The sequence below is a fragment of the Mustela nivalis genome (assembly GCF_964662115.1).
Source record: "Mustela nivalis genome assembly, chromosome: 4".
NCBI lineage: Eukaryota > Metazoa > Chordata > Mammalia > Carnivora > Mustelidae > Mustela > Mustela nivalis.
The window spans coordinates 53,961,485-53,986,141 of NC_139023.1; the positions used below are offsets into that span (position 1 = coordinate 53,961,485).

Here is a 24,657-nt window from a genome sequence, read left to right on the forward strand (position 1 = left end):
AATAGAGTTATCCTATGACCCAGCAATCACACTCCTGGGTATTTACCCTAAAGATACAAATGTAGTGATCCAAAGGGGCATGTACACCCGAATGTTTATAGCAGCAATGTCCACAATAGCCAAACTATGGAAAGAGCCTAGATGTCCATCAACAGATGAATGGATAAAGACGATGTGGTATATATACACAATGGAATACTATGCAGCCATCAAAAAACCCCCAACATCTTGCCATTTACAACAATGTGGCTGGAACTAGAGACTATTATGCTGAGCAAAATAAGTCAATCAGAGAAAGACAATTATCATATGATCTCTCTGATATGAGGAATTTGAGAGGCAGGGCAGGGGGTACATGGGGGAAAGGTAGGGAAAAATGAAACAAGATGGGGCTGAGGAGGGAGAGAAACCATAAGAAATTCTTAACCTTAGGAAATAAACTGAGGGCTGCTGGAGGGGTGGGACAGGGGGAGGAATAGGGTGGCTGGATGATGGACACTGGGGAGGGTATGTGCTATGGTGAGTGTTGTGAATCCTGTAAAACTCATGATTCACAGACCTGTATCCCTGAAACAAATAATACATTATATGCTAATTTTAAAAAAAGAATTAACTGCCCAGTGATCACATAAATCAAGAAACTATTAATTTTGCCAGTGGTTTATATTTATAGTTTATAAAAACTATTGATGTGCTAGGGATCCTGGGTGGCTCAGTTAGTTAAGCACCCAGGTCTTGATTTTGATTCAGGTCACCATCTGGGGATCACAAGTTTGAGCCTGGCTCAGCTCTGTTGAGTGTGGAGACTGCTTAAGATTCTCTCTCTCTCACTCTCCCTCTGCCCCTTCCCCATATGCACCTCTGTCTCTAAAAACAACAAACAAAAAGCAAAATTTATCAGCTTTGGATATTCATGGTGGTTTGATTATAGTATTGACCATAATTTGCTCACACGTTTCTATATCCATGCCATTTGTTAGTGTCCTCTTATTCACGTTTGGGGCTTGGGCAAGGGGTTTGCCCTGGCCAATGGAACAGTGGCAAGCAAACAATGCAAAGTCTTGAAAAGCACTTGCATATTACTTTTTTTTTTTTTTAAGATTTTAAAAATGTATTTGAGAGAGAGAGAGAGAGCACACGAGTCAGAGGGAAAAACAGAGGGAGAGGGAGAAGCAGATTCCCCATTGAGCAGGGAGCTCAACTTGGGGCATGATCCCAGGATTCTGGACCATGACCCAGGCCGAAGGCAGACACTTAATTGACTGATCCATCCAGCCACCCTGCACATTACTCTCTTGTTATACTTCACATGTTGCCACTATATAAATAAACTATAGTCAGCCTCTGGATGATAGGACATATGGTTCAGTAATTCTCTTTATCCCAGCAAACAGGGAGCCAAACTCCAAACCAGAGTGAGGCCACCTTGGATTCTGCAGCCCAGCCAAGATCAGAAGAGCCTCTCCAGATTAGCAGAACTGGCAATCTGACTTGTAGACTTTTGAACAATAACACATAGGTGCTCTCTTAAGCAGCTAAATTATGGATTGTTTTGTTACACAGCAATAAATAATTGATATATTATATGTAGGATCTACCAGAAAAAAAAAATCTTTCCAAAGAACATTGACGTTTTCATATCATATATCTGTTGTTATAGGAAAATTCCTTTATAAGTAACTAGATTTTCAGTGTAGGGGATCATCTTGGATATGACTCTTTTTCTATCATTGGCTTTATAGATACCCTAAATATTTGTCAAATCAATAAAAAAAAAATACTGGGAACCAATTAAATGCCTGGATCAGCACTAGCTGCTGAGAATACAGGAGTGAATCACCTAGACTCCTATCTCTATGTTTATTGAGCTTACAATAAAGTCAAGTTATTGGATTATTATAATATACTTTGTGGTACTTGCCATGGAAAATTCTTTGCTTCTTCTAAGTCAAGCTGAGTTCCAAAGTTGGCTCCATTTATGTATTTCATTATATATGGCCATGATCTTTCCCTTCTCACAGAAATTCTTCAGCAATAATACTCATTAGTTCTGTTCATTGATATTTCTATTTCTCATTCTTCAGGGGAACATGGTAGAATTGCACTTTCTCATATGCAGTCGACTGCAAAAGTGACCACAAATTATTTCTTTCCCCCATCTGTATCCATGCAATTCGTCTTCTTGCTCATTGTGTTAAGAGATATAATCTATTTGATCATCCTGATGTTGGGCTTGACTGTATGATTTGCTTTAGTCATTGGAACTGCAGTGAATGTAACTCAAGCTGAAACTTATAAAGTGCTTGCATACTGCAGTTTGCTCTCTTGCTGCTCTTAAAACACTGTGAATGCTACCCTGAGAACAAACCAGGGCCAGCCTCTTGATGATGAGGGACACCTGGCCTGATTGCTCTGTTGTTACAGCTGATAGTCCGTTCACTCTCAGAAACAGAGCTGCCTTGCTGACAGGCAGCTAATCACAGACACCTAAGTAAGCCCAGCCTAGGCCCAGCAGAAGTGTCTGGTTGAGCCTAATACAAATTGCCATTCCATAGACTCATGAGCTCAATGAATAGTTGATGTTTTAAGCTATTAAGTTTTTGGAATGGTTTGTTATGCCCTTAAAGCTATTTGATATATCACTCCTTTGAAGTTAGGCATGGCCACATGATTGCTTCACCCACTGAACTATATCACTTCTGGCAAAAGCCTTTAAGAGCTGGACTGTGATTCAGCATCTTATTTTTCTTGTCATGGTGACTAGGGTGCTTCCAAATGGTGGGGCTTCGTAAACCTGGGTCCCTTAATGGACATGGGCATTCCTCCCCATCCTCCCTGACACTGATTTTCAAAGAATATGCAGTTTTTTTTTTTAAGATTTTATTTATTTATTTGTGAGAGAGAGAGAGTGAGAGCGAGCACAGGCAGACAGAGTGGAAGGCAGAGTCAGAGGGAGAAGCAGGCTCCCTGCAGAGCAAGGAGCCCGATATGGGACTCGATCCCAGGACGCTGGGATCATGACCTGAGCCGAAGGCAGCTGCTTAACCAACTGAGCCACCGAGGCATCCCAAGAATATGCAGTTTAAGTAAGAAATAAACCCTTGTTATTAGGAGCACTGGGTGTTATACGTGAGTGATAAATCACTAAATGCTACATTTGAAACCAAGTTTACCATATATGTTCACCAACTAGAATTTACATAAAAACTTAAAATAAAAAGAAATCTTCGTATAAAACTTCTGAGATTTGGGGTTGCTCTTAGTAAAGTATAACCTAGTCCATTTTGACTAAGGTAGAAATTGGTACTGAGGAGGTATGGTTGTGACAGAAAACCTCAAATATGTAGCTGTGGCTTAGAAACTCAGTGGGTGGTAGCAAGGAAACTATTGTTAGAGGCTGGAAAGTTGACAATCCATGCTTAGCTGTGGTAAAATATTTGCTAAAACCATTCATGTGTGTCTCCCATTCTTTCCCTTTCTAAATAGGAATGTTCACCAGGGTTATTCTGTTCCTACTCAAGCACTTTACGTTGAGTGTACATATGTATATATAAACAGGGAGGATAGATATTTTCTCTTTAACAAGAGCTTTATCCTATTCTAACATAGGGACCACCAAGCATCACCCAGAGATGCTGAACTTTGAAATTAGTGCCGTTACTAAACAAAATTTTTAGATTGTCTCATTTGTCAAGAGTGAAAGTATTTTTGTAGTATAAGTTGAATGAACTGTAAATTGATGACCAGAAGGAATAGCAGTACGCACTGGTGCAATTCACCTGTAAATTTGGGTTATCTTCCTTCTAGGTAAATAGAATTATATTTCCCTGACCCTTTGAAATTAGCAAACCCATATGATTTGCTTTTGTCAAAGAAATATGAGTGAAATTGACTTGTGTAACTTTCAGGAAGAACCAGTTTGCCTTTCATGTTCCTTTTCTATATCATACAAGTGGGGAAATTCTAGAGATTGGAACCTTCTCAAGCCTTCTGGTTGCTGGGTGAGAACCATCTGTAGTGAAACTCTGCCTTCCCCCCTTCCCCAAGCTCCTCATGAACAAGCAGATAAGCAGGATATACCATGTTTTGTTGTTTTAAGCCCCTAAAATTTTTAGATTTTTTGTTAGTACACTATAACCTAGCTCATTCTACCTAATGCAGATACTGTAAAAGTGATCATGAAAACTATAAGGCTGATCGGCTTGGCAATTGAGTGGAATCTGTAACTGAAACCATCCACTAATAATTCCATAAGCACTTTCACTAGTGATTTCACTTGCTTCTTCAATTGTAACATTCTGTTAAAGGTAACTGTGACATTCAAATTTCATTCCTTTTTCTTTGTTAAAATGTAAAACCACATCCTCACTATTGAGAGGTAATGATGAACAATGAAATACTTTCTCATAGAAAAGTAAGTAAGCAAGCAAGCAGGCCAGTAAGGATAAGCCACAAAATAGGAAGGGTGGAACTGAATGCATAGGAGTTTCCAAGAAGAGTAAAGCATATTTTTGCATAAATTTCCAATACTACACAGTACTTCTCAGCAAACTTTGGGTGTCTTAGCTTTGGTTTTACCCCTGCACATATACAGAAAGCCACACACTCTGGTGCCAAAGCAAATAAATAAATAAAATATATATACATATATAGATATATAGATAGATAGATAGATCTAGATCTAGATCTATCTATCTATCTATATATATATCATTGGAGTTTATATCTAGATCTATCTATCTATCTATATCTAGATCTATCTATCTATATATATATCATTAGAGTTTATATCCAATCAAAAGTTTTGGAAAGAAGGGATGGAGGAAGGGTCGGGGAGGAGAGAGCGAGGAAGAGAAAGTTAGTTTTCCCTCTCTCTGAAGAAGCATTTTCTCTAGCATAGCGCAGAATTTATTCCGTAACATTTGTAAAGTGCCAAATCCCGTGTCACCCACTGTATGAAGGTCATGAAAGTGAGAGAAGCCAAGGTACAGAATCTCGACGAGTCGCTGACAAACAGGAGTTTACATTTTGCGGAGCATAATAGTTTCTCTTTTTGGAGTTCTCACCCAGCCACACCCCATCCCTCCGTAAACAATTTTCAATGAGAATCCCCTCATCTTTTCCCTAATCCTTTGCAAATATTCTTGCCTTTCGAGATCTCGTCGTCCTGAAAACTGAAATCACTGTGGGATCTCTGAATATATGGCAGTTATTTCTGATGCAGCCGAATGGCCGGCTTGATTTTCCCCGCGGTGGCGGGATGACAGTGACCAACCCCACCCCCCGCGCCACGCTCCCCCCGCCCCTTCCCCTCCGCCAAAAGTTTCCAGAACTTAAATCACAAAACGCCGCCTGAAACGTAAAGGGGCAGACAACTCCAGCGGTTTCCACCGCTCTTCTACCAAGGAACCCAGGGAAGCTAAGTCAACTGGGTCAGACTCGGCGACGCTGGCAGCGCAGTCCGGTGCTCAGCGAGTTGGAAGTTAAGCCCTCAAGCTGCAACAGCGCAAAGAAGTCAAGGACAGCCTGCAAGCCCACTGCGAGAGAACTGGTCAGCACCCATCCCTGCTGGACTACAAGGACCGGCATGCATCGCGTAGCGGCGGCAAGCTCCGCTCCGGGACCCCGGCGCAACGGAGCCTGGGAAGTGAAGTCTCCGGGCGGCCCCAGTCGCGTCGCAAAGTCAGAAGGGAGGCGTTGCTAGTCCGCTCCATCAGCACGCCTGTTTCTGGACGAGCTCCGAGCCTCTTGCTCCAGCTCAGGATTTTCGCGGGCGGCGGCAGGAACAGTATGGCTTGCTTGAGTAAACTCCGGGGGGAGGAGGGAGATGGGAGTGGATGGGGAGGCGGGGTCAGCGGAAGCGGCAGGTTGCTTCCTTCTCCTCAAGCTTCCTCCCCGCCTCTCCCTGAGGGAGCGGTGGGAGGGGGAGGGAAGGGCAAAGGGAAGGTAGTGACACGTGTCAATCAACCCCCCCTCCGGGGGGCGCGCGCTCCGGGGCTCGCGCCGAGGGCTCGCGCCCCTGCCTCGTGCCTGCGCCGCTCGTATGTAAATGAGGGCGCGTGACGCGGGACGCAGATGGACAAGGGAAGAGAGAGAATGGCCGCTGCCGCCGCCGCTGCTGCCGCCGCCGCCGCCGCCGCTCAGTGCCGGAGCCCTAGGTGCGCGGCGGAGAGGAGAGGATTCCGGCGGGAACTCGACTCTTGGCGCCACCGCCTCATGCACTGTGTAGGTAAGAGAGACACGGGCCGGGGCCCCTGCTCCGCGCGGCGACGGCTGCCGCAGCCCGAGGAGTTTGTGGCTGAGGGGGTTAGTTGAATCTCCCGTTCGGGTCAGTTCAATGGGGGAGCGCGATGGGAGCGGCGGCGGCGCGGCGGCTCCGGCGCTCGCCTTTTGTCTGGGGGCTTCTCGCCCGGCGCGGTTCGCGCTCCTTTCCTTCATCAGCTCTTGCGCTCCTCAGGAACTGTTAGTTCGGACCCGCTCGCCGAGACCCCGAGGAAACCGCTCGCTCGCGCTTTCCCCGAAACTCCGCGGCGCCCCTCGCAGCCTGCCGTCCACCCTGTCGGGGGGCAGGCAGCGGCCCGGCGGGTCGGCCTCCGGGAGGAGGGGAGCCGACGGGCAGGGCCGGAGGGAGGAAGGCGGGCTGGTCCGCGCCCCCACCGGGCGCACACACACCCCCTTCTCACCGCGGGCGGCCGGGCCGGTCGATGCAGCCGAGTTCCCAGGGACTGGGACCGGGGCGACCCCGGGCGCTCGCGGGGCGGGGGTCGCGGGTGGGCCGGCGGGGGGCTAGGGGCGGCGGGGGCGTCGCCCGAGGGGCGGGGGCACCCAACTCTGCCCTCTCGCGCTCGGCGGCGGCGGCGCTGTGTGTACCCCTTTAAGAAGGAGCTCCTCGAGCACTGACGGTTGGGATTTGAAGTTCTTCCTCCCTCTTTGGAAGTCTGGACGGATGGGGGGTGTTGCCATGGTGACAGCACCCTTTCCCCCTCCCCACCTTGCCCCCCCCCCCTTTTCCCCTCGCGGACGCCGGGACGGCTCGGGTCCTCTTGTACTGTCATGTGATGGACCCTTCCCTGCACATTCACGCACATCGCCCTCCCCACCTCCCATCCCCGTTCTCTTGCAGTTCCATCTTCCCTTTCGGTGGGGTCGGAATCGTTTTGCTACAAACTTCTGGGCTCGGGGCTGTCATTCTGCGGGTTGCTCGGGGTGGCAGGAGATTATGGGAACTCCCCACCGTGCCGCGGTCGCTTTTTTGTCTGAGTGAGTGTGCGAGGAGCTGTTACCCAGCAAGCTGGTTTAGTGAGCATAGAAGGGACTATGAGGGTTATGGGATGGGGTGTGTTGTGCTTGTTTGTGTTGGAAGGGGGTGTGGGTTGGAGAGTGGGAGAAGAGTATAAAGGAAGGTTGCATTGTTTCAAGTAGTGGATGGGTAGTGATAGCAGCTTGTTCGACTGGCGATTAAATCTTGGCATTTGGAGTTGAGGAGTAGTAACCTTAGTGCCTTAAGAAAACAACTCTATTACCTTATTTCCATCTGTTCTTGCGCCACCTCGCGCCCCTTTTCTTCCACCCCCACTCAGATTTGTTTGGTTAGTACCTGAAGATCTTTCTTGTTTTTCCCTAGTGAAAAGAAGACCGTGGTAGAATAAACTAGTGCAGCTTCAGCTTAGAAATGTGCCTGCAGAATACAGTGGATATGGGAAGATGTGCAAGAAGGAAGCTTACTCCGACTAGGAACATTTAAGTTCACTTTAAGCAATAAACTGTTTTATCCTTATAAAATATATTTTGGTCTTACTTTAGGAAACATTCTGGGAAATAGCTTTATCAAGTATTTATAAGTGATTTTAGTTATAGAAAAAGTTAAAAAAATTTTTTTAAACCCTCACGGTATTCTTTTATAAAAATGTTAAGCTAAATGTTGCTAGTGCTTCCTGAATACAAAACGGACCCATTTTTATAATTGCTTATGTAAAGATCTCTTCCAGTGACAACCTGTTTAGAAATTGTTGAGTTCATTCAGTGAGAATAAGGCAGGATGACAGCACTGAAGCACTGATTCAGGATAAAATTGTGTTAAGTTTTACCGAGGCACGCAGTGATCTGTAGATGTTTTCCGTCAGTTTTTATGTTTTGGAATACTTTTGAGGTTTTCTCTTTTCTTCTTGTTGGATACATTATGTATGGATCTGTATCACAAAAATATGTGTAGTTTTGAAAAATAGTCAATTTTTAAACATGACATTGGATTTGATGGAAAAAGGGATTTATTTAGAATATCTATCTGCCTTATCAACACACAAGTAGAACTCAATTGAAAATTGAGTGTAACATGCAATCTCTATATTATATTTTTAATGTATAACTGTACTGTATTTGAAAAGACATTTTTTCCTGGGCTCTAACGATATTTGAGAATTGTTTCTCATAGTCAGTCAAGAGACCTAGTAAAACCCATCTCATCTTTTTTTTCATTATTTTTCATAAACAATAAAACTTTTAAAATAGGATATACACTTGTTGGTTGGTTTTTTCCAGTATCCTATATGTGAAGCACTATAATTAGGATTAAATATAGTTTGTGTCATTATTTTAAATTACCTTTTGCTATTAACGTGCTTATATTCAATACTTTGTAAATCTATTTACAAAAAAGCTCAAATCTTTTTCCTTTTTGCATGTGTGTGAATATTTATATGTATATATCTGTATTGAATATATTCAGTGCTCTTATTGCTTGAAACAATTTTCAGAAATTATACTTTCTATAATTTGGGAAAGAAAATTATCCCCAAATCTTATTTTTATGAGACAGAAATTGTAAGCAATATCCTGGGGTTATACAGCAAATTAGTATTGAGCCAATAGTGAAGTTTTAAATCTCAATTCTTAGCCCAAGTTTTTAAACTAATTCGATTTTTTTAATAACTCATATAATATTCTAATTTCATAAGAGAAAAAGTTCATTTTAGTTGTCATGACTATTGGAAGTTAGCTAAGATGCTTAACTCTTGATATGGAAATTGATGTTTGCTTTTCTCTTTTTGTGGAACTAATGTCTTTAGGTTAGATTTGTAACTACTCTGAGATTTATTCCTGGTTTTTCTTTTTTACAATTTAATTGAAAAGTTCTACGAACTCTTATGTCCTAATTAATAGCTCTACTTACAATGTGGTGCTTTTTATAATTTTCCTATAATCCTATACAATGCTATAATTTTGAGTATGCTCAGCTAACAAATGTTTGAGTGCTTATTGGATATAGTAAATAGTATCCTAGTACTCAGTATGACATTGAGTGATAATGGTTAAAGTCTTGGGTCTTATGAAATATATAATACAATTAGTATCTGATAAGTCATTAAATTTAAAACAAAGTCAAGCATAAAAGAAATGTATTAGCATATTTTTAAATATTACCAGGTCTTATATAGTCTATTAGGATATTCAGTCTGGAAGATAGGCCTAGTTCTTTGTTTTTCTACTTTGGGCTAACTTTTAATTTTGATAAAATTTCAAATTTATAAGAAAAGTTGGAAGGCTAGTACAAGAAAAAGTAGGAAGGTAGCTATGTACACTTATTCACATTCACCAGTTGTATTACATTATGTTGCATTTATCATTCTTGCCTTATAGCTATTTTTTTCTGAACCATTTGAGGATAATTTAGTGATATCATTCCTCTATTCTTAAATTCTTTAGTGTGTATTTCCTAAAACCAAGGATATTATCTTATGTAACCACCGTGTAAATTATTAAAACCAGGAGATTTAAAAATGACATAATACTATTATCTATTTCATAATCCATGCTCAATTTTTATCTCGTTTATCTATAAGCTCCCCCTACCTCCCAGTCTTGGATCATGTATTGTATTTCCTTGAACTATCTGTTTTGTTTGTCTTGATCTGGGACACTTCCTCAGCCTTTCTTGTTTTTCTTGACCTTGACATTTTTTAAAAGTACAGGATGGTTATTTTGTGGAATGTCCCTAATATGAATTTGTCTGTTGCTTTCTCATGACTAGATTGCTTATACATATTTGGCAGGAATACCTCTCAAGAGATGTTCTTTCTTTATCAGTACATCATATCTTGAGGTTCATAATGTTGGTTTGTCCCAATGTTGGTGATGTTAGTTTTGAAAATTTGAGTAAGGTGGTATCTCCATATTTCTTCTTCAAAGTTATTATTTATCCTTTTACAATTAATAATGTAATTCGTAGGGAAGATATTTTGAGGAACAGAATATTAACATAGTCTCATCAGTATTTCACCCGCAAGTTTTAACATCCATTCATGATTTTCTAACTTTGTCATTCCTTCTATAATTAGTACTTGGTAGTCTGTCATAAAGCAATCTTTCCTGTCTCCTCTATTATTTATTTATTTATCCAGTTATTTTTATCAACATGAACTCATAGATTTGGAGGTTATTTAATGGTTAAATCCATTATAATCATTACTTTGATTCCCCGATTGTCTTGGATTGGTCTTTGGGAGCCTCATCAAGCTGGTTCCAGTGTTTTTTGGCAAGTCACACCTCTCACCCTCATCTCTCAAATAACTTTTTGAACACTTCCTTCCTGCCCAAACAAGATATTCCAGGTTCATCTTGTACTTAACCTGTCCCAGCCCTGACATAAATTATTTCTCCAAAGAACCCTCCATTCTTTTTTAGTGGAGAATAAATTTAGACACCAAAATCTGAACACTAGGTTTCAGGACTGTTTTTAAACCCTATTTTTTTCTCATCCAGAAGCTAATACTCTGTGTAACTGATTTGCCTAAGCTTGCAACAGCAAAATAAAATGGCAAAGATCTGATTAGATTTATTCTTTAAACTCCAGTTCCTTTTGTACATACCATTGTTGTCCAGTAGAAATATAATGGGAGCCAAATATTTAATTTAAAATTTTCTAGTAACCACATTTGAAAAGCACATTTTTAAGTCACTAACCTCAAAATATTGTAACATTAATCCATACCAAATTATTAATGAGTTAGTTTACATTTTTTAATATTAAATTTTTGAAGTTAGGATTTTATACATCTAACACATCTTAATTTTGAACTAGCCACATTTCAAGTTAATAGCCACATGTGGCCAAGTGGCTACCTCATTGGACAGCACAGTTTTATAGTATAATAGCTCCAGCCAACACTTGATACTATGGTACCACTTATTTCAAATGTGTTAATATTAACCAAACCCACAACTTAATTTCTCTTTCTTCAGATCTTTTATTTGTATAGAAAATACAGCAAATAAATAGGCTCTGGAGCTAGAGTACCTGTGTTGGAAACATAGTGTTACCACTTACCAATGTAGACAAGTTACTTAACCGCTCTGTACTTTGGTTTCTTATCTGTAAATTGGAGATAATAAAGTGGTTTGAGAATTAATTATGTTGATATATGTTAATATGTGTCTACCATATAAAAACATTCCATAAATGTTAGGTATTATTATTAGTGATTTACAAGGTTATTAGCTTTGAGCTTTATGTTTTTGTCAATAGATTTTTTTTCTGGTGGGAATGCTGATAAACTAATAAAAGGATCATGAGGCATGTTAGAGGAAAAGATAGTGAGGGCTTGCATGATCTATATTCTAGGGTTATTTTGGAGTCACAGAGTCAGAGTTTTAGAATCACAGTATATCATTTGGCATAATACTGTCTTTTCATATATGGAGAGATCAAAAGAATGATGCCTTCCTACATTCTAAGGAATCTTTTGGCTTTGGAGTACCTGAATACAAGAAATTAGTTTAAATTCATTTTAATATATTTTTTAAGATTTTATTTATTTATTTGAGAGAGAGAATGAGAAGGGGGAGGGTCAGAGGGAGAAGCAGACTCCCTGCCAAGCAGGGAGCCTGATGTGGGACTAGATCCCTGGACTCCAGGATCATGACCTGAGCCGAAGGCAGTCACTTAGCCAACTGAGCCACACAGGTGCCCAGTTTAAATTCATTTAAAAATTTTGTATCATACTAGATCATCTTGAAGCTACTATGTGTCAGTACCTTCTCTTTTTTACTCTTCTTGTTAAACACATCACTGTCTTAGAGCTTTGCATACTGCATGTGTTTGTAGAGTGGGCTTTCTTCCAAAATACCTGTGCCATTTATAATAGCAGTAGGGGTATCAGAAGCTAGTCTCTTCCTCTATTTTTAGCCTGTGAAGAAGTTATGGGAGCACTTCATGGAGCTGTGACTCTTTAAAGATAGGGACAGTCCAGGTAAATAAAATTCTATATAATCAACTTGACACTTCTTTCTTCTGGCTTCTTGCATTCTGCTCTTTTGTCTGTCCACTGACTTCTGCTTCATCTGTTCGTTATTGCCATGTAACTTCCAGAAGAGTAAATCTCCTTAGAAATCTGAATTTGATGGGGATTGGTATGGATGGGTCCACCCAAAAACCTTGGCACTTGGCTGTACAACTATTTTTTCAAGCACTTGCTGTTGTTTTACCAATTTAAAAAGGTGTAAATTATGGCACAAATTACATGCACAAGGCAGATGGGATCTATGATGATAATGAATAGTTGGGTGGTTAAGATGTGTATCCACATTTGTCTTTACATTTGGTCTATCAGTGGATTTCGCATGTAAAATTTGAAATTCTGTGTACTCCTGGATTATTTTATACTTGGAAAATTAAAATTATGCCATCCTTAGAACCACGCAGTCTATGAAACTTGTATTTTTGCAGATGTTAGATATAGACTACAAGCTGGTCTAAACATATCATAGCCTCCTGCATGGTGCTGTCTCTTCATGTCCATGCTGTTTCCTTTGGCTGGCTATCTGAGTGCATCCCTCGCTGCTTGGCTGTGCACCCTGATATGTTGTTGTTATGTGTTCTCCATGTTCCCCTGACTTGTCTGACTTTCAGTTCTGGTCTTTAATTCTACCACAGTGCAGTCCTGGGAGGAGGAACAAAGGCATGTAGATTTTTGGATATGTAATTTTTTTTCTTTATTAGTAAATCCAGCCTTTCAATTATAATATTCTACATTTTTTTTATGTGTGGATTTCCTATCTTTTTCTTTTTTCAATAGTATTCCTTTATATATATATGTATATATGTACACATGCATACATACATATATATGTGTATATATATATATATCTCCAGCATTCATGTGTGATAGATAACAATTGGTTAGAGCACTAAATTCATACATTCAAAATTTGGAGGACCCATTTAACTTCATTAGACTCCATACTTAGGGCTGAATCTATCATTAAGCAATTCTTTCAGAAGTTTTTACTCCCCACAGAAAGTAAAAGAATTTGAAACTTAATGAAGAATCACTTTTCTATATCTCATTTTATACAGTTTTCTAATGGTTGACAACAAACCTAACATGCTTATTTCATTCACTTCTTGTTTTTCTTTTTTCTGTATTTTTATTTGTTGCCAAGTTATTATTACTTTCTTTATGGTTTCTCACAGATTCAGTTTTTTTTTTTTTTTTAAAGATTTTATTTATTTATTTGACAGAGAGAAATCACAAGTAGGCAGAGAGGCAGGCAGAGAGAGAGAGGAGGAAGCAGGCTCCCTGCTGAGCAGAGAGCCCGATGCGGGACTCGATCCCAGGACCCTGAGATCATGACCTGAGCTGAAGGCAGCGGCTTAACCACTGAGCCACCCAGGCGCCCAGATTCAGTTTTTATAATGAAGTAAGCACATTGGGCAGACAGATAAGATTTTAGTTTATATCTATGTGCATTGCTGGTTTTATTGTCTTTCAGTCTAGCTTATAATCTTTATTAAGTTATTATTTGGAATACCTGCTTTGGTTTTATAGTTTACAAAGCAGTAGCATCTTCCATTTGTCTTTCTTCATAAAAGTTAAACCTCATAATCATATTCAGTAGTTGATGATAGTTTACCAGACTGCTTTTTCCCCATTTGTTTGTCTAGCTTCTTCTTTACAGCCCATAGATTTTCATCTGCTTTTAATTCTCTTTTGTACACATTGCCCCAGATTCCCACTTGTTTTTTTAGTTGTATTTTCTACCATACATCCTCGGTCACTTTTAAAAATCAATTGCAACCTAGAGTCTATTCTAAGGTATTTATTGAAAAACAAATTTGAGACCTTTCTTCATTCGAATAGGCCAGTTCTTTTTACTCTTTATCATGCCTTAAGAAATCTTAACATTCCTTGGGCAGAAGAAGGGGACCCTCAAAATAATCCACTGAACTTTTACACTAAAAAGTAAGGCAGTTGGCTTTAAGTGGGAAAACGAGAAGACCGTAGTATCACCAAATCTAATGAGAGGACTGTTACAACAAGAAAGGATCCTTACATATTATTGAGATGTTAAGTACCTTCAAACAGGAAAGTATACATTGTTTTTGACACCATTTAGGTTCTAAGTGACATAACTGGTAATTTCAGCAGTGTGGTGGGGAGGGAAGCCATATTGTAATAAGCTAGAAAATAATTAAAATGTATATAAGAGGAGATAACATTTGTAGTAGACTACTAATTTGAGAAGCTGCATTTGAGGAAAAACAGATAAATGAAGCAGTAATTGGATGAACCTGGGGTCTAGGGCTATTTAGGTGGGAGATAACCATTATGATGGGGAATGCTTTTTTGAATCAGTAATAATTGAAAATTACTTGGTATATTATTTAATTTGGCACTTGAATGCAACAAGATATTGAGACATATAAATAGAATGGGCTTGGTTTGACTCACTGAATGTGAACTATAAAAGTATCTCTTGGGGCGCCTGGGTGACTCAGTTGGTTAAGCATACTTCTGCTTTTGGCTCAGGTCATGATCCCAGGGTCCTGGGATTGAGTCCCACATTGGGCTCTTTGCTCAGTGGGCAGCCTGCTTCTCCCCCTCCCTCTGCCTGCTACTCCCCCTGCTTGTGCGCACACACAGACACACACACTCTCTCTCTCTCTCTGGTGTGTGTATGTATCAAATAAATAAATACTTTAAAAAAAAATCAGGATTTTTTTTCTTCAAAAAATACTTTCCTAATTAAGTTCATCGCTAAAATACATGCAGAATTAGTGTGTTACACAATTTAAAGGAATCATTTTTTTCTCCAATTAATTTACTTCTGTCAGTTAATTGTCAAATAACATGAGTCCTGCTGTGTGTGCCAGTTAATGGGGTGTAATTCTATGTTTCTTCCTTACTGGGTTCTGAACTGAAAATAGACTTAGGAATCAGAGATTAAAATATTAACTTTTTAAATGGTAGGTTATACAGAAGAACGTGGCTTGGAATTGAGGCCAAATCTCAGATTTTTTTTACTCCCTGTCCCCCTTAATTGAATTTACCACCTTATCAAAGATAGAGCAGCCAGCAGGAGGCTCTGTGCCTGATAGAGCTTGGTGAATTTACCATGTGATTTGCTTATTGGTAGGTATGACCATGTAGGCAGAGTGAGACTTAGGCTTGGCCATGCATGAAAATGACCTTTAAAACATTAATTCATCCCATTAGGAACAACTATCAGGATGTTGCCAATATTAGTCATTCCTCTTTCCTTTGGGAGGACTGAATAAAGGGTAGAGAAAAGGGCAGAAGCCTCTTTCAAAATACTTCCCCTAAGAATGTGAAAATTGTTGGGAGAGGTGGGGACTGTGGGTGGGTAAAAAGCTTATTGTATATACTAGGAATAAGGCTTAGATTTTGCTTTTATTAAAGCACTCACAGTTATCAGGGATATTAAGTATTAAAGTTTGTGTAATGTAATGGAAAGAGAGAAGCAGAAACAATTTTGATTCAAAGTGATGAGGCTTCCAAAGATTGAGTGAAAGCAGAAGTTGGCAAACTTTTTTTTTTTTTAAATATTCCTTATGCTGTACTTTTCATCTCCTGACTTTCTTATAACTAGAAGTTTATACTTCTTAATCCCCTTTATCTATTTTGCCCATCCTTGCACCCACCTCCCCTCTGGCAATAACCAGTTCCCTGTATTGAAGGGTCTGGGTGTTGTTTTGATTTTTAGATACCTCATATAAGTGAAATCATGTGGCACTTGTCTTTCTCTGTCTGACTTATTTCATCTAGCATAATACCCTCTTGCTCATCACTGTTGCTGCAAATGGCAAGATCTCATTTTTGTTTTATGACAGAGTAATATTCTTTTGTGTGTGTGTGTGTGTGTGTGTGTGTGTGTGTATGTATCGTGTCTTTATCCATCCATCAATGGATGTATTGATTGGCTGTAGTAAATAATGCTGCAATAAAAATATGGGTGCATATATCTTTTTGAATTAGTGTTTTTGTTTTCTTTGGGTAAATACCCAGTAGTAGAATTACTGGATCATATGGTGTTTCTATTTTTAGTTTTTTGAGGAACCTCCATATCGTTTTCCACAGTGGCTGGACTTTGTTACATTTCTACCAGTAGTGCATAAGCATTCCCTTACTCCACATCCTCTCCAGCACTTGTTATTTCTTGTCATTTTGATATTAGCCATTCTTACTGGTGCGAGGTAATATCTCATTGTGGTTTGATTTGCAACCCCTGATGATTAGTGATGTTAAACATATTTTCTTGTGTCTGTTGGCCATCTGTATGTCTTCTTTGGAAAAATGTTTATTCAGCCCATTTTTTGAATTGTGTGTGTGTGTGTGTGTGTGTGTGTGTGTTGAGTTGTATATGTTCTTTATATACTTTGGATTTTAACCCTTTATCAGATATATCATTTGCAAATATCTTCTCCCATTCAGTAGGTTGGCTTTTTGTTTTGTTGATGCGGTTTTCTGTGCTGTACAAAAGCTTTTTTGTAAAGTGCTGGATAGTAAATTTGGTCTCTGTTGCAGCTATTCAACTTTACTGTTAAAGTGCACAAGCAATATATAAATGAATGGCCATGGCTGTATTCCAGTAAAAAGTTATTTACAAAAATAGCCAGATGTGGCCTACAGATTATAGTTCGCTGATCCCTATGTTAAATGATCTAGTGGGAGAGTAGGTCAGAGGCAACAGGCAGAAGGATAGTGTAAACAAAAGTATAGAAGTCTAAATAATGATATATTCTGAAAATATTCAGCATTCTAGTGTCATTGGAGTATAAGGTGGGAGTAGGGAGGAGGACTGGAAGTATAAATTACGTCCTCTATAAGGAAGAAATTATGAGTCTTAAAGTTTTTTTTTTTTTTAACGGGTAATAAGCATGATCAGATAAGTTGGCTTATGTTCATTTTAAACATCTGCTGTTGGTTCAGGTTTGAGGGGGGTTTTTTTGGTTTGTAATAGTTTTAAGAAGCTCAAATTGAAGCTGCCCTTTTAAATCAAAACTGGAAAAATGGGCAATCTCCACATCAATATATTAATGAAGATGTTGGATTGCTGAAGTATTTGCAAGTGGCACCCTTCTTTTCTGCCTGGGCTCTGAACAACTTGAAAAATAAGGAAAAGGTTGAGAGCCAAAAAATCACTTCTACTGATCAGACAAGGTTAAAGGAACAGCTTGGTGGGAGAGTCACATCATCTGCCACTGGCCAACTTACCCAACCAATCCTAGGCATACTAGGGAAGCAGAGCAAAATATGAGTTCTCTGCAGGTATGTTTTCCCAATAGCTCACTCCCAAGGGGAAAGGAAGCAGAACTGAACTCTGTCTACTCAGTTGTTCTTTACAAAATCACCAGTCAGATCATGCAGTTGGTTCACTTCCCTACGTGTGAAGAGATGCTCATATTGTGCTTGTGAAGCACCTTTCCTCATAGAAATGGAGAGCAAGGAAAAGTTGTTATTCCTCACCAGGCTACTTTTTTGCAGAGTTGTATCTGTAGATAAGTTCAGCTGTTATTATACTGAAAAGTCAAACTTACATATTCTGGATATTTAAAAAAATATTTAATTCTAGTGTTTGAAATAACCATATTTCTTAAACTCTTCTTTAATGAACTAGATTTTCTACAGACCTGTGTAAAATAATTGAATAAAGTCCATGTTTGGTTGAGAAAAGAAAGATAATACTAACTTCTTTATCAAGTGACTTTTTAAATTTAGAAAGAATAGAGCACTATTTTTTTAGGTGAGAAAAGCAGATACTTTGATAAATTATGCTTTTAATCAGCTCTGATTATGGGTGCTTATGCAGTTTATTCACTGGTATCTCTTTCTTTAAAATGTTATCAATTCTTCCTTATCCTCTTTCTCTTCTCTTTCTGAACAAGTCAGTACCAAAACCATCAGGTGGAACAAAGCAAGGGTAAGTGTCTACACTGAATGGTGTATGTGGGGGGAGAGAGCCACCTCTTCTCAGAGGAGTGGAATGTCAGAGCCTGATGGGGATAAGGAGGGTCCCCATGTAGGTTGATGGAGTTTCAAGAGGTGAAGAGTATTCTGCCTATAAGGGCATGCTGGTGCAAGTTGTCAGAGTCCCAGCAGGGTATCTGTGAAGCATAGTAGACCTGATATGAGGGAGGATTGGCTGTTCTAGTAAGGAGTGTTCAGACCTGAACAGGGTAGGAAGATAAAGAGGGCATCTGCTTGGAGAAAGGGTGGGAAAGAAAAGCATCCGTGTAGGGGGTAACCTGGTGTGGATGTATTGAGGCTCAGTTGGATGAGGAGGAAGTTGATGCGTGGAAACATCCCAGTGTAAGATGTCAGAGTCTGAGGGTGGGGAGAGGAAGGCATCCCATGGAGGGTCACCTCAGCATAGGTAGGATATTAGAGCCTGAGCAGCAGGAGGAGGATATTCTTGTAGGAGGGGTGCCAGGCATGAGAAATAGGGACCTGAACAAAGTGATTAAGTTGTATACATGAGGGAGGTGTGGGGGTATTAGTGCAGAGAAGGGTGAGGAAAGTATCCCTGTAGGGAAGGGGAGACAGCCACACATCGGTTACATACAGGGAGACTGGTCAAAAAAATAAATATTAAAGGTAATCGGAGCCAGGCCTCTCACTGTTGAGAGGGGAGTTTCAAATGTGGAATTGGGGAAAACTAGAATGCTCTCTGTAGTGTTGGACTGGAAATGAGATATTGGTGTGAATTCATGGTTTTCATTATGTATAGATTAGAAATATAGAAGTTAATGTGTGTGTATGTATACATACTTATGCCCTATACTGTTCACTGAGGAGGGGCCCTAGTAGCAGTGACAGTCCAGTAACATTGTACATAATGTGTCATTATTAATTTCCTGATTTTAATAGTTGTATTACTAAAAGAATGCTTTGTAGGAATTACTTGTTAAAAGGATTCAAGGGTGGAGGAACATGATATAGGCCATTTACTCTCAAATAGTTGGAAAAATGATAATTTGTATCATACTTAAAACATTTTATATAAACTTAAAAATTGTTACAGGAGCACCTACATGGCTCAGTCAGTTAAGCGTCTGACTTTTCCATCTCTTTTGAACTTTTTCAAAGAATGGTGAATGATCAAATAGAAGGGTTCTGGGATCAAGCCCTGCATCAGGCTCCCCATTCAGTGGGGAGTCTGCTTATCCCTTTGCCTCTCCCTCTGTTCTCTCTCTCTCTCTCTCTCTCAAATAAATAAATAAATTTTTAAAAATAAATACATATGTTATAAAGTAAAAATATTTAAAAGCAGTGTTGAGTCAAAATATTGCATTCTCTTGAATTAATCACTTTCAGGCCTTAAAAACACACAGTAGTATATAAATTGTAGGTTTTTCAACACTTTTGAAATAATGATAGCTAATATCTTTGAGTGCTTACCATGTATCGTACACTATGTGTATGTGTATTAATCACATTCAGTTTTCATATGTGAAATAATACATTTTTTGTTTTCATTTTACTGATTAGAAAACTGAGGCTTAGAGAAACTGCCCAAGACTTTCCATAGAGGAAGGTCTTGTGAAGGTAGAATTCACATCCAGGTCTTTACTACTCTCTTGGTCAAACCTGGTTAAAAAATTAACAAGTCTGATCCTTCCTAATCAGATAGTTATGTCTAAAGCTTTAATAAAATAGTGCTGTTCTCTGTTTCATTTCAGAACCCTGAGTTTGAAGAGTACGTAAAAGAGTTTTAGATTTAGACCACCTCAGTGCTTGGTTCTTGGTAAGAAATAAGAGAGAATAGGGTCTTCTGTTATTTAAAAATGCATATCTGAGTTAAGGATTCTATTTAGGTAGATTAATCAGAAATAATATACCCAGATTTCTTTCTTGGTCACTATTAGAAATAGTGGGTGGTAAGAGCATGGAGTTAGTGGGGCGAGGATTTTTGCCAGCACAGATTGTCAGTATTTTTAGTCTGAATATAAAGTTGCTCTCTATCCCAATTCCAAGAATGATGGCCATCTTCTTTCCATCTCTTCTGAATTTTTCCAAAGAATGGTAAATGATCAAATAGAGGGTAGCTAATGACAATTTATTATTTCATTTTAACTCCCTGTTTCTTCTGTTTCCCGATACCCATCTAGAGTCTAGGAAAATAGTGCCTGGTAAAATTTTTTTTAACACACCAGCATTAATGATCAGCCTAATCATACCTATCTTTTCTCCTTTGCCTTATTATTTGACCTTTTAATATTTCCATTCTGGCATCAGTATAACTTATAAATGGCTTAGAATATCCCTGTGAGTATACATTAGCGTACTTATCTAACTGATCCTACTACGTTATCTTCACTCTTCTCATCAGTCTGAACCCACAGATCCTTTCATCCTTGTTACAGAGTTTTTGCTGACCTCTCATTCTTTAGACCCATTCCAAAATTGCCCCTTTATTTTAAATCAGAAATAATAGGATTTTCAGTGTTGAAGGAAGCGCAGTCATCTGCTCTGATTTGTTGTGCATCTCTTCCTCATAGTTTTTTTCACTAAGTATTTACAGGGTCAGGCATTGTGTTAGGGAACTTAAATGCATTAGATTATTTTCCTGAAGCATAGTCTTGTAGATTACACAAGGTTTTCTTACTATAGTAAGTGCTGTAAAAGAAGCATATACAGTTATGATACAAAGGAGGATAGTGATCAGGTTTCCTTGTATGGGTCCAGGAATGGTCGGTCATAGGATGATTGTGGGATATGGAAAAGAGAGAAAATGAGTCACAAAGAAACCTTTAAGTGGAATATAATAGTAATTATTGTTATTTTTAATTCTCTTACTTTGGATTAGGCATTAAATGCTTACACTTGTGTTCATTTGATTTTCACAATAGTTATATAAGTAGGAACTATTTTTATCATCCCCATTAAATAACTCACAGGTAGTAGAAAACCATTGATGGGTTTGTTTGGGTTTTTTTAAGACTTTATTTATTTATTTGTCAGAGATCACAAGTAGGCAGAGAGGCAGTGGGCGCGGAGGGGGGGCAGGGAAGCAGGCTCTCAGCAGGGAGAGCAGAGAGCCCAATGGATGCAGGGCTCTGATGGATTTTAAGCACAGGAGTGACATAGTTTCGTTTGTGGTTTTATAATGTTATTCTGCCAGTAGAGTAATAAGGGAATATGACATGCAAATCAACCAGGGGGGTGTCAAGATAGCACAACTAAGAAATTACGAGGATCTGAAATAAGAGTAGTAGTTATGGAAAAGAAAGAAAAACTCAAAAGATATGCATTAGAATTAACAGATTTTAAGGGTTTTTTTGTTTGTCTGTTTTAAAGATTTTATTTATTTGACAGAGATCACAAGTAGGAAGAGAGGCAGGCAAAGAGAGAGGGGGAAGGAGGCTCCCTGCTGAGCAGAGAGCCCGATGTGGGGTTCGATCCCAGGACCCTGGAGGATCATGACCTGAGCCGAAAGCAGAAGCTTTAACCCACTGAGCCACCCAGGTGCCCCCAGATTTTAGGTATTGACGAACTATGGGCACACAGAAAAAGGGGGAAGAATAGAGAAAATTATTTTTAGGCTTCTTTTAGAAGGCCTAGTTGGGTTGTGAGACAGTTATCCAGAATAGGATATAGAGCAGCATATTTTTCATATTTCATAGTTCAAATGTTCCTACTTCTGCAGGAATGATGTGGTGCCTGTGCATTTGTGTTTTCTTAACATTTGAAGGCCAAGGGGTGACTTTAGACCTTGATTATTATTGTGTGTGTGGTTTGTTTTTTCCCTCCCAGATTTGATTCCTCATTATCTGTCAGGAAAATTTAGCCTAGATAGACTGAGTAATTTTATGTTGTAATTGCATGTTGTTATAATAATTTTCTAATAATACAAAAATAATTTAATAATAAACATAAGTAATTTGGAAAGACTGTCTCAGATCAGTTTTCCCTAATTTTGTTGAAGTTGCTAGAGAGTAACATGGTTCATTGTAGGTTTTAGAACTGCATAGCTTTGACATACAGTGATTCCATCTTTTAAACAAAATCCTAAACGCTTCCTTTACCTTCATTTTGTCCATGTCCTCACAGTTACTAACCTATCTCATTTTTTATTTTTTTGAGCTTTCTTCACTTACTTGTATGTCTTTAAGATATCCTAAATATAGCATATCTAAAACTGAACTCTTTCTTTTCAGGATTTATTTATGAGGGCAAGAGAGAGAAAGAGAAAGAGAGAGCTCGAGGAAACATGCAGAAGCAGAGGGAAAGGAAGAGAGAACCTTAAGCAGACTCCCTGCCTAGTGCAGTTTCCAGTGCAGGGCTGGATCCCACAACCCTGAGATCATGATCTGAGCCAAGATCAACAGTCAGACACTCAACAGACTAAGCCACCCAGGCGCCCATAAAACTGAGCTCTTGATTTCCCTCTCTTTTTGTTTTTTTCTCCAAAAATAATTTTAGTATCCGTGAGAGTTGTAAGGTGGCAGAAACCATGGGAGTACAAAAATTGGCTTGAGAGCCAAATTGGGAATAGTTTTTTGTTTTTTTTTTTTAAGTAATTGTTCTAAAGAATTAGCCCTTATTCTGATATTTGAGATTCAATTGACATTATTTTTGGAAGGTCATAGGAATGCCACTTTCTACATTCCATTCAATGAATATACTGTTACAGTTCTCTGTTTTAGACCAACCCTATGCAAACCATGATTACTCTTTGGAGAAACCAAAAGTAGCCTTCCCAGGAGAATATTTGAAAATTTGGGCATTTTATAAAATTTTTATAAATTTGTTTATATTTTATAAAAATCATTCTGGGAAATTTTAAGTATGTACAAAAGTAGAAGAGAGCATGATGAATTTCCATATTCCTGTGATCTAGCTTTAACAATATTACAAATTCTGGCCCAATTTTTAATATTGCAGACTCCATGTTGAATGCAGAGCCCTACATGGAGCTTGTTCCTACAAACATGAGATCGCAACCCGAGTTGAAAGAAGAGTCAGATGCTTAACCAACTGTGCCACCCAGGCGCCCCTAATATTAAAATTTTTAATCAGAACAAAGCATTTTATACATTGGTTGCCTGAATGCTGTAATCCTTTTTTTTTTTTTTTTTTAAAGATTTTATTTATTTGAAAGAGAGAGAGAGAATGAGGTGGGGGGGGGGAGAGGGAGAAGCAGACTCCCACTGGAGCAGAGACCCGAGACGGGGCTTGATCCCAGGGTCCTGGGATCAAGACCTGAGCTGAAGGCAGATGCTTAAAGAACAGAGCCATCCAGGTGCCACCATTTCTTATTCTAATATGAATAAACCGGGCTTACACTTTTTGTTGCAAGTAATTGTGGATTTATGTAAGAGTTGTGGAAAATACGATGTATGTAACATCTTATTTGCTTTTAGGCTTAATAATAAACTATATTTGGTTGTATATGCCTTAGTTATGAGCCCAAAAAAATTGAGTTTAGAACCCAGAAGCTTACTTTTTCCCTTTTTCTCGATTTTTCTTTCTCTCTCTCATAATTTTTCTCTCTTACCCTTTTTCTCTCTTCCTCCAATCTTTATCCTCTGTGCTTTGAATAACTCTAAGACCAGTAAGAAACCATTGCTGCTTATGTCTTGGATCTGTCTGACATTTTCTATTCCTCAGACATAACAAAGAAGGTACTGCTTATTAATAGACTCATTGAATATGCTGAAGAGCAGTTCATTGTTTTTTAATCTTGTAGAGCCACTGAATTGACAGTGATGTAACTAATGTGTCAGAATCCCTCAGAGCACTCATCTTACTTGGTTGTTGTTGAAATAACAATAACTTAATAAATTGTTTTCACATTAGTGTTAATAATATATGTCAGCACTTGTGATAATTTGGTACTTATGTCTTGAGTGTTTGTTAAAAGAACCACAGCAAATTAATTTATGGCTTAGAAAATCTGGACTTTATGAGATATAGATGGAGATAAAGATGAGCTTTATATATAGCTTTATATAGATATATAGAGATACTCACCTTTGTGTATAATTTGTCGTTAGTAGTAATAATTGTGATGATTACAGGAGACTTAAAAAATGTGTTTTTAGTTTAATTTTAATGAACAGGATGTTCTGTTGCTATTTGTGTAAGTTACAATTTTATAAAAGATATTAAATGGAGATTTTTTTAGTAAATTGTAAATTTAGAGTACCTTTTATTCTAGATGTCACTTAACTGTGCTGTACAAATTGTTACATACTGTTTTTCAAATCAGTGATTTTTTTTTTCCTTCTTCCTTTCTGCGTAGTGGACCTCTCTGATATTTGTTGACAGTCTCTTTCTTCTTGATGTCTTTTTTTTTTAAGTTTCATATCTTCTTTCTATGCATAATTTTCCTAAACTCAAATGTGATCGCATGATTCTC

The 24,657-nt window shown here is 38.8% G+C and overlaps 1 protein-coding gene and 1 long non-coding RNA gene across 15 annotated transcripts in view; both read left to right on the forward strand.

The window, feature by feature from the left end:
• Positions 1-5,320: 5,320 nt before the first annotated feature.
• LCORL (ligand dependent nuclear receptor corepressor like) overlaps positions 5,321-24,657 on the forward strand; it is a 161,649-nt gene continuing 142,312 nt past the window's right edge. For 10 of the 14 annotated variants that reach the window (XM_082728424.1, XM_082728416.1, XM_082728423.1 and 7 more), the window contains exon 1: positions 5,946-6,229. In XM_082728424.1, coding sequence (XP_082584550.1) covers positions 6,076-6,229 — 154 coding nt within the window. In that variant the 5' untranslated portion in view covers positions 5,946-6,075. Of the gene's footprint in view, positions 6,230-24,657 lie in introns of all 14 variants that reach the window. The other 4 variants (XR_014311094.1, XM_082728417.1, XM_082728421.1 and 1 more) reach the window with 3 other exon arrangements.
• On the forward strand, positions 7,006-7,782 carry LOC309863521. Its single transcript, XR_014311098.1, has 2 exons — positions 7,006-7,260; positions 7,625-7,782. It is a non-coding gene; the product is annotated as an uncharacterized lncRNA (long non-coding RNA).